This window comes from Leiobunum rupestre, chromosome 7, assembly GCF_980474605.1.
Source record: "Leiobunum rupestre chromosome 7, qqLeiRupe1.1.hap1, whole genome shotgun sequence".
Lineage (NCBI taxonomy): Eukaryota > Metazoa > Arthropoda > Arachnida > Opiliones > Sclerosomatidae > Leiobunum > Leiobunum rupestre.
In genome coordinates, this window is record NC_143390.1 from 5,922,984 (window position 1) to 5,934,058 (window position 11,075).

The 11,075-nt window shown below is 34.4% G+C and overlaps 1 protein-coding gene across 2 annotated transcripts in view; it reads right to left on the reverse strand.

Moving 5' to 3' along the window:
* LOC149934187 (uncharacterized) overlaps window positions 1-7,183 on the reverse strand; it is a 33,572-nt gene extending 26,389 nt beyond the window's left edge. For both annotated transcript variants that reach the window (XR_016482322.1, XM_090181002.1), the window contains exons 1-3: window positions 7,045-7,183; window positions 2,372-2,444; window positions 972-1,527 (exon numbers count right to left, since the gene is read on the reverse strand). Coding sequence is in view for 1 of the 2 variants with exons in the window: in XM_090181002.1 (XP_090037128.1) it covers window positions 972-1,527; window positions 2,372-2,438 (623 nt within the window). In the remaining variant the exon portion in view is untranslated. The remainder of the gene's footprint in view (window positions 1-971; window positions 1,528-2,371; window positions 2,445-7,044) is intronic.
* Between the last annotated feature and the right edge of the window lie 3,892 nt (window positions 7,184-11,075).

An 11,075-nucleotide genomic window follows, 5' to 3' on the forward strand; every position in this document is an offset into this window, starting at 1 on the left:
TCCCCTATTTGTCATTATATGCCATTATTTGTCACTATTTACCAGTGACATGGCCTATATTCGAAAAAAGTGACATTTTAGGAAACTCTGCTTTCAAAACCATTATATAACACGTCCCACATTTTTATGATTTACAATTTTTGATTTATCTTTTAACTTCCACTTACCAAAAAATATTTTTTGTTAAGATTATTACATCAATTAAATTTTGTCAAAAATTTATTTAGGTAGGCATTTTGAGGATACTTTATACCCTAAAAGCACTGCAATAAGACTTTAGGGATGAAAAGAAATTGAAAATGAATTTTGTGGAAATTGGCTTAAAAAGCCCCTATTTTCAGGAAAGTTTAAAATTTAATTCAATTGCACATTTTGGAAAGTTGCATACTGTTATGGAAGTGATTAAAAAACAATTTGGTTTCATGCCCAATTTATAAATTTTGAGTGTTAGAATAATTTATGCCTATTTGAAGTAAAATCAGGGGCCAATATATATATAGAAACCAGCAACACGTATATTTAAAGGTTTTGTAGATAATTATATTTCAAACTGCCACGTATTTCATCTTTAAAAACCACACTTTTGAAAAAAAAAACGCATCTTAGTGCCCTGATAGAAAAATTATCAAAATCTTCCAACCCCTAACAAGGTTTTCTAATTTCCATTCTGGACAATAATGACTTTACTGGACAATGTGGGAAATACTGAGCAATAAGGGTTTTACTAAAAATATTCATAATATATATATATATATATATATATATATATATATTAACTATTTTGGTTGTTGCTAATAAAATGATGCTAAAATATAGTTAAAAAAATTGAACCAAGATATTTGTTTTGTTTTTTACACACAATAGTGCTTTATGGCCACTATTTACCACAGTCCTGAATTTTCATAAAAAAAGGGGCCCTTTGGTACAACTCGGCATAATTTTAAGAATACTTATAATTTCTTAGTACATACCCCGAGTAGGAACTTGCATCAGTGGAAATGCCTTCAAATTTAAGATGAGTGTTAGCTGAAAAAGGTGGATATTGCGCGTGTCGTGGTGAACCCTTTGGAGATGATGGAACACTTCCCGCTCCACTAGATCGAGGAGAACTACCACTACTGCGCCTCCGAACATTATTAGAAGAGTTAATTTTCAAGTCTTGTAAATTTCCAGTGTGCTTAGGCGTATTGAAACCCAAAGAAGTTGGAGGTGGTAAATTTGTAGGTTGATGAGCTCCGGAAGATGTGACACTGTACTCTTTGAAGCGAAACATATTACCAGAGAGACCTAAGCTTATGTTTGGAGATTTTTTGGAGTAAAAATGAGAACTATAGTTGTCCGAAGGTGTGTTATGATGAATAATTAAAGTATTAGAGAGAGAAGGGTCCATTTCATCATTCAGATTCGTTTCTTCACCTTGGGGTTCTTGTCGCACCCCACTTCGTAAAACATGTTTCTCTTCAGCAGTTAAATTTTCAGTTGAAGTAGAAATATCAGTTTCACTACCAGAAAAACTAAAACGTCGTCCTAAAGTACATATTGAAGTATATGAGAAACAGAATCGCCTTTAGCACTGCTCAGCTCTGTACCAATTCAAACACTTAATGTTAGTTCTAAGAGGGCTAACGGCTGTAGTGTTTTGGCTCTAACATTTACAAAAAATGGTTATAATAATGGTTAATGATAAATTGTACATCATAAGAGTGATTAAAACAGTAAATTAAAATTTAGTATAGTAACATTCAAAGATCTGTAATGCCTAACCCAAATTACTAATTAACATTTTATATAAGAAGTATTTCTCGAGATTATTTTAATACTTTTCTTTCATACACTACATTAGGAATTATAGACACACTACATTAGGAATTATAGTGAGTAAATAAGGGTTGGATTTTATATTTTAAAGACCAAAAACAGAGAATTTCCACCCCTCTCCTCCTGTACTCGATGTTTTGACGAGTGACTACTTGAACAGCTTGTGACTACTTGCTCAGACCTTACCTCTTTTGACGATGGTTGATTTGTATATTCTATTTCAGAACAATCTGAGCTGTTTGTCGAGCTGCCCATGCCGTCACTACTAAAAAGATCGAGAAGTGCAGGACTGTAGGGGGATAAAATTTGCCCACAAGAAAAGAGACTTTCTGCTCTTGGCTGTTAAGGGAAAAAATTATTAAAAAATAAGGGACTGATTTCAACAAAGGCAGGAGCGTAGAGATGAGACTAATTTTTTTTGTCGACTGCAAAAAGTTCATTGAAAATGCGATTTAACCAACTCAACTAAAATGTACGAAACATTGGAAAAAGAGGATGAGCTAGATCGCCACCCCTGTACAGAGTTACTACATACAATAATTACATCACTCACCTGATTCAAAAAACTTTTCATCAGTTTTCACTTTAAAAGGGATAAGAGGTTTGTGAGTAGCTTGCATATTTTGCTAAAAATAAAAATAAAATTTATTAATTTGAGTTCAACTAATATATGTATTGAACAGTAAGAAGGGATTTCATAACTTAAAGGGGAAGTATTAACAATATTGCATTACTTCAGTATTATAAACTTAAAAAGAACTAATTAGTTATTAGGTGCTGTGTTGCCCCCTGAGCCATCTAAAAACAAAGAGGATCCTTGAAAGTTTAGGTGCTTTCTCATAGCATAGTAGTTAATTAAGTGAATGACAGTGGTTAGCACTTTCGCCCCGCAGAAAGAGGAGCCGGGTTTGATCCCAGCTTGTGGCACTGGGTGACAACTCCATCTGCGTTGAGTTTGCAAGTTATCACCCCACTGGTTTAAGGGGTTTCCCCCGAGCTCTTAGGTTCCGCTTCCATAAAAACTTCTTGACGTTAACGGTAAGAGTTAGTGTAGGGAACTGTTGGCTCGCGTGGAATGAAGGGCTTGCCACCACCCTCCTACGCATTGTAACCAGGCCACCTGAATTAATGGCTTTAAAAGTAACTTGATGAGTTAGGCCTAAGGTGGTGCTGATTATTTATTTATTTACTACGTCATAGATCACAATGCAAAACATAACAATTCTGTTATAAAAATAATCACATTACTAGTTACTACGGCAATGAAAATAGGCCACATAAATAAGAAACTGATGAATACAAATGAAGGGGGCAAATCAGTCTACCGCATTTAATTAACAAAATATTTAGGACGGATGAATATATCAAGGACAAACTGGGGGAAGTGAGATTTAGCAGATCGCTGAAACGAACACGGATTCAAGCAGTAGCTAAATGCACTGAAATGACCACTAAGCCCCTCTATACACTATAACCTGACCAATGCAGTTTATTTTTACATTTCAGCAAAAATGCACTTCCGTAACGAGCCAGGCTTTTAAGTGGCTCCACTACCTTCCAAAAAGCAAACAGTTGAAATACTTCGTACGCAAAACCCATATTCTTATAGTTCCCTATGCCCGAACGGAATTGAAACTAAACTCTATTTTTTGTAGATCAATAAAACTTTTTAATCATATTAACTGTGGCTCCACGCTAAGTCTCAATATGTTCAAACGTCGAATTCAGAATTATTTAATTAAATAATATAGTGAAAAGTTACCCCTAAAAATTAAAATTAATCCAATATACCATTTGTAACTCTTTTTTTTGTTGCGTGAGATACTCAAGCCTAGCCGTATTAAGGTCTAAAATAACTGTATACGTTATCACCAGTAACCCTTCTTTGTCCATTTTTTGTTTGAACGCTAGGGGGTAGACAAAAGTTTCAAAGAGTAAGTTGTAGATCATACTCGAAAACCCTTAATGGAGTTGGTTTGGTCAAAATCGTGAATTTTTTCACTGAAATAATAGTACATGGAAAATAACAAGTTGGTACTACCCAAATGTTTTTACGTCTCATGTTATTGTAATGATTGTCTGTGAAAAATGAACACCCTTACCAAAAAATAAGTTGGATTTCAGTTTGTATTTAGTTCGTATACACATTATTAGTTGATATTGAGTTGGTATTAAGTAGGCTCAAGTTGTCAGCATATTTCAAGTTACTATTAAAGGGGTAATAAGTTGTTATTAAGTTGGTAGGAAAATACTGCTTTTGAAAAGTTTATAATTAGTTAGTTTTTAGTAGTCAGGAAGTTACATATTTTCAAGTTGGATTTTAGATGTTTCCCTAGTAGGATTTAAGTTGGTTTTAAGTAGTTAAATGTAAATGTTGATTCTGGTTTAGTTGGAAATAAGTTGATTAATAAAGAGGATTTAAGGTATTTTTAAGTAGGCATTTGTCCCAAATACAACCTGAAAACCAAGTTGAAAAACAAGTTGTCATAAGTGGTTTTTAGCCAACTTATTTTTTGGTAAGGGAAATCTTTATTGAAGTTGTAAAATTGAACGTTGTGGCCTAAAAGTCGTGTTACGACTTGGCCAGAATAATATTCAAAACCCATTGTATATATCTAAGAAATAAATAAATATTATTATTATTAAATCATTATTTGCTAGCAAAACATGAAGCCTGACTTGTTAGCTGTATTTGTTTTTCCCCCAAACTTACAACACATCAATTTTTTTGGTGGAGAATGTAGCGTCGATTACGAAACTATTTTTTTTTGGGCCGCAAATGATAATTAAATTAATTAACTTAATGTTAAAAATGTACTAATTTTAGGGAATTACCGTGTTTTTGTATTTTTGGGTGGCGGAGAATGTAGCACTTGACGCGTAGATTACGAAACTATTTTTTTTTGGGCCGCAAATAATAATTAACTTAAAGTTAAAAATGTACTAATTTTAGGGAATTACTGTGTTTTTGTATTTTTGGGTGGCGGAGAATGTAGCACTTGACGCGTAGATTACGAAACCAATTTTTTGCCGGCCGCAAATGATAATTTTTTAATCAACTTAGCTTTTAAAAAAGGCGTCATTTTAGGAGTTTAGTAACGTTTTTCTAAAAAATATTTGCGTCGTGTATCCGTCGACACCACTTTTTTGACACGCCCCAGCCCCATTCCGCGCATTGACGGTGAGCCTGCTGTAATCGTACCTAGTGAAATCGTATCAACTTAAATAGGAACAAAAATGAGCACAGGTTTGAAGCATTTGATTGACAGGAAAAGGTACAAGAGTTTCAAGGGTTGGGTGAATGCACCGAAGCCGCAGCTTCCAAAAAGGCCAAAAACACGTGTTTTCCTTGCGTATTGGCGCCTGACAGCGCCGCGCACTCACTTCGCTCAAGTATAGTCGAGAAACAAATAAAACTTATTTCAGAAGTAAATGTTTGACCAAATGGATTTACAAATTTGAACTAATTAAATTACTAATCAAATAGAATCATCATGAACATGAAAATTGGTAGAAAATACATCAGTGACTATTGGAGTCGCAAAGTGGTGAGGGTGGCAGCCATGCTGTCTAAAAAGGGTCCCTTTTCCTCCTACCCCCCCCCCCCCACTTAAAAAAAATGTGTCAGGTTTTACTTCCTACAGAATTTCACAACAATAAAATGGGTAATTTATTAAACTCTATGATATTTAAGTGGTTGGGCACAAGGTGGCGGGAAAAAAGTTAGGGGGAGCGTATTCAGTTACAAGCTGCTTTTCTCAGCCATTTCCCCTGTGCACAATTTGAAATTTTGTCACCTCTAACAATAGATAAATAGATGGTGGAATTATGTTGCCTGTAACTGACTGAAAACAGTAAATTATATCTCAATTTTCACCTTCCCTCTACCCCACGAAACAGGGAAGGCTAGGTGGCTTTGGAATACATAGTTTGCACCGAAGGGAGTGGCCTATGGTCTCCATGGAAAATGGGAGGGGGGTCAAAAACTCAAAACATAGCTACTAAATAGGTATCCATTTTGTTGGTTATCGCATTGAAGCAACAAAACTGACGAAAATTAGATTTATATGCTTTAAAGTTTTTAAAATAATATTGTTATGGGCCTTAAGCAAAACCAGATAAGATTTTAAACCCGGGTTATTTAAATAAATAGCAAATGACGACCGGAAAAAGTTAATCAAATTAGGTCTTTGTGGTGATCCCTTTTATAATTACCTTTGGTATCGAATAAAATGACAATATTCGGCCTCTAATTGAACTAACTGAACAATTTTTAACAAGGCAGGTAACCATTTTTAACGTGAAACTAAATTCTTATAATCCTTTTAAAATAATTAAAATCCGCAAACAGACGATTGAAAGCGTTAACCCTCGCATATTAGTAAGAAATCTACACCAGCAAAATGGCGTTATTCTATGGTAAATTCTTGCTCAAATTACAAATATTACATATTTACTCTTACTGCGTTATTGATGATGTAGGGATGCAAACTATGTATATCACTTCCGACTTGGGAAATTTTCCTCATCATCAACATTTCACCCTTCCCTGTGCTATTCCCCTTACGTTGGCTTTAAGAATTTCTCTAAGTCTACGACAAAATGAATTGTTTAAGTGGATAAAAGTAGAAATTGGTATTCATTCAATAGGCTAGAGGCAATTTTTATCTACCTTCATTTAAAAGGGAATTATAAATTATAGGATCTATAAGGCAACATTTTACACCTAGAATGCTATATAGTGTGGGCAGTATAGGATATCCTATTTAAATAGATCAGAAGCAACAGTGTTGCTGATAGTGAAAATGATCCACTACAACGAAAAAAACATTGCAAATTTTAATATTTATACCTATATCATCCATAAAGAAATGTAAGACGGTTAATTATTTATTTTTTTTGCGCCCTCAATAGTTTTATCTCACTCTTTAAAAAACTTAAGTAATTCTCAATTGTGTTTTTTACTATTATATCTGTTACTCCACAACAAAAAAAGTGCAGCCATGGATTAAATAACCTTATTTAATCCATGGTGCAGCTCAGACGCTTGTTAATAATATTTTACTTTCAATAAGTAATTTAATAAAAAATAAAAACTAGTATAAATATAAAGAATCCAATGACCATAAGCCTTTGCAAATGTGGTTATAAACCAAGGCCCAAAATATTTTAATTCATTCCTGATTATGGCCTTTAAAATGAAAATTTTACTACGGTGGAATTTACCTGTGCAAAATATCGAAGTAACTCTTCAGTTATTTCATTTATAACAGTACAATTTATAAAAAGGAAATTAAATTAAAAATAATTGAGACTACCTAAACACTACTACATGAAAACAAAAGAATGTGAAATAACTTGGTTACTTTCACCCAAACTTTGAGGCTTATTAAGCCCTTTATTTGTACCTTTAATTTTCCTAACAACATGCACCTGAATACTATAGCATTTTTACTAATACTATTTAAACATTAACAAAGTCAGATTTTAGGAAAACCATGTAATATTTTAGAAATTAGAAAACTCGAGCGATTTTCAAAGCGCGTGACTAAAGAAAAGAGTCAAATCAACTAATTTAACATCATGCAAAAGACATTACTAGATATTTATTGTGCGCCCATGCTCGGTGTTTGAGGCCTTCGGGCAACACCATATATTTTCTTTTTAAATGACCTGACAGCAAGCACTTTATTGTGCGGAGCCTTTTTATGCCTAAGCACATTGAGTGGCAGTTGCTAGCAAAGAATATATACGCTTCGCTTACTAGACAGGCGTCTCCATACAAAAAACCTGTTAACACTTTCGAAACACGGGAGATGCCTTTGACCAGCCGTTAGAGGCGCCGCTACTAGCACTGCTGTATCGCGGGGGAAATTTTGACCAGCGTCTGCTATCGAATGCTGCAAGTTGAGACATTTAACACGCCAGTCTATGTAGCGAAGCGTAAATATAGTCTTTGGTTGCAGCGTGGGAAATAAGGCGGTGGCAGTGGGCAAATGACCAGTTTAAAAATTGCACGGACCAGTTTATTAATTAAATCGGAGGGGGGTTAGTGGTCCACTGGACCATTTAATTAAATCGGAGGGGGGTTAGTGGTCCACTGGACCATTTAATTAAATCGAGGTGTTTTAATTTTTTTAAATGATTATATTATAAGTCTTTGGATTTGAAGGTCTGTGCAACGGCGGCTGTGGCATGTTTGTACACTCCAATTCGAATTCACTAGGGCTGTGCGAGTAGTGGTTTTAGGTAATCATGTCGTGTATCGAAAATTCGAGTCGAGTCGAGTATCGAGTACTTGATTAAGGGGAAACTTTGTCTCATTCGAGTCAAGTAATTCAGAAAAAACTTCGAGTAAAATTTTTAATGAGTAGGGTTATCGAGTATACTTGATTATTAGCTGGTTTTATTCGAGTAATTAGGAAATTAAATTTAAAATGAGTATTAACTAGCTTTCAATGCTGAAAAATATTCCTTAAATTTAAATGAACCACAGTTTCCAGAACTTAAGTAACACTATAGTGACTAGTGGTATATAAAAAGACTAGTATACTAAACTACTAGCCTAATTATAGTAATTAATAGTAAAATAACAATACAATATACATTTTTTAAATTATTAATGTACCATCTGTCCGTATATTGCTTAGGAAGTTAAGACTCCTAAGTTCTAACGCCGGCCGAAATCCGAATTCATGAAGAAAAGAAAACTACGTATTAAAAACCGTGATCCATCCCAAAGTTCATTCAAAGCATTTGTTGTTTGTACGTCTTGTAGGTACCGTTTATTATTTCCACCCCAAAAAGTGGCAAACACCCGTCTTTGAACTTACAGCAGCTTATTCGAGTAATCGGGTACCCAACTATTCAATTTCTTGGTACTCGATATTCGACAAGTGTTTTCCAATTACTTATTCGAGGTCCAGTTCGAGTATGGATTTCAAAAAATGCCGAGTAATCGATGATGTTCGAGTACTTGCATAGCCCTAGAATTAACCATTGAGTTGGGAATAATACTATCTAGAGACCCAGTTCAAATTTTCCCCATAGGCTTTAACACAGCATTAGTGAAGATAGGAACGAAAATCATGGGAGGGTTATCAACTACGACAAAAGCCACCTATGAGCGAAAAATTCAACTATTTAAATGAAAAATTCTTCGATGGCCCCTGCCGCCACCTATTAGCGACTTTGTGAGCTATTATAATTTTAACTTTTGAATTGAAGAGGGAAAGCGACGCGTTTTTAAGAAAAATTTTGAAAACGCGTTTTTTTAAATTAAAGTCATGTATATCTGAAAACTCTTTATTCACACAATAAAGGTTTCTTTTGTGAGTTCTTTACTATTTTTTCATAGATTTTGAGTGAAATTTTAAGCATAATGGGTAGGAAATGCGCAGTTTCGTCTTGCGAAAATAATGGCAGAAACAAAAAAGTTTCTTGGCATAAGTAAGAGCAGCACTAATATTCCAAAAAAAAAATTGAAGACATTTTTATTCTAAATTATTCAAAATTACAATAAGGTTTCCAGGTAAAGTGAATCCTTTGTTGCAAAAATGGCTCAAAGCCATTGGAAGATCAGACTGGGTTCCAAACGCAACAGATGCAGTTTGCGGTGATCATTTTACAGAGGAAGACTTCAGGAAAAACACCACTTTAAAATGCTCACAAACACCGCAACACCTTCACTTTTCTTAAATACAAATTTTAGAGCTGGCATGGTACTATTTAAGAAGAAAATAAATTATTAGACCAATACTTAGATAACTTTTTACAGAAATGTACAGTAGAAAGAGGGGTGGCGGAGTAGAGTCAGGTTCGATCCCAGCTAGTGGCCTCGGGTGAAAATTCGGAACCACTCCTTCTGTGTAAAGTTAGTAAGTTCTCTCCCCACTGGTTAAAGGGGTTTTCCCCCGAGATCTTCGGTTTCCCCTTCCCATAAAAACTTGCTGAGGTTAACGGTAATAGTTAGTGTATATTCTTTATTATTTATATTCATTATTTATTTATTTATATTCATTATTTATTTATTTATATTCATCATTTATTTATTTATATTCATTATTTATTTATTTATAATCATTATTTACTTATTTATAATCATTATTTATTTATATTCATTATAATTTATTTGTATTCATTTTTTACATAATTTATTTTGTTTTAGTGCAATTTAATCTTTTATTAATTATTTCAAAATGAAATATGATTTACCAAGAAACTTCATTGTTTTGTTTTTTAGATTTAAATTATAATAGTTCACAAAGTCGCTAATAGGTGGCGGCAGGGGCCATCGAAGAATTTTTCATTTAAATAGTTGCATTTTCCGCTCATAGGTGGCTTTTGTCGTAGTTGATAACCCTCCCATGATTTTCGTTCCTATCTTCACTAATGCTGTGTTAAAGCCTATGGGGAAAATTTGAACTGGGGCTCTAGATAGTATTATTCCCAACTCAATGGAATTAACCCTATTAAAAATGGTTAAAAGTTAAAACCCGCTATTCTAATGTAGCAGACGACGTGCACTGGTCATGGTCCAGTTTATTTATTCTAGGCCAGGGGGGGTAACTGGTCACTTGTCCGCTTTCAATAAAATCCTTATTTCCCACCCTGTTTGGTTGCTAACTAGATTATGGTGTCACTAATTGATACAGGCCAGGGTGGGAAATAAGGAATTTTATTAAAGTGGACATAATATGACCAGCAACCCCCGTTTCCTGGAATAAATAAACTGGTCAGGGATCAGAGGGCAAGTAGTCTGCTAAACTTAAATCTTAAGGCCAATTTGAATTAATTAAGTGGTCCAGTGGACCACTGACCCCCCTACGATTTAATTAATAAACTGGTCCGGGCAATTTTTAAACTTTTCATTTGCCCACTGCCACCACCTTATTTCCCACGCTGATACAGGCCGTCTACTTTTTTTGAGCAGATGGCTGGTTTAATTTGGTCTTCCACACATATAGCACGTTTGCAAATGGCATAGGATGGATGTTTTAATTTTGGACAGTTTAAGCAACTCGTTAAAATTCTTCGTCTCTTCTTGACGTTACGTTCCAAGGGCGAGAGGAGAATTGATGTAGACGACTGCCTGTAGAGAAAATTGACACTCGTGAAAATAATTTAGAGCATCAGTTCTGCCGGAATTTGATGTAACTGCAGCAGGGAACGTTTCGAATGCGTTGCCAGACGTATGATAATTGTCATAGACGTCGATAATTTCGAGCTAGTTATTTTCAATGGCGTACTATATAGTA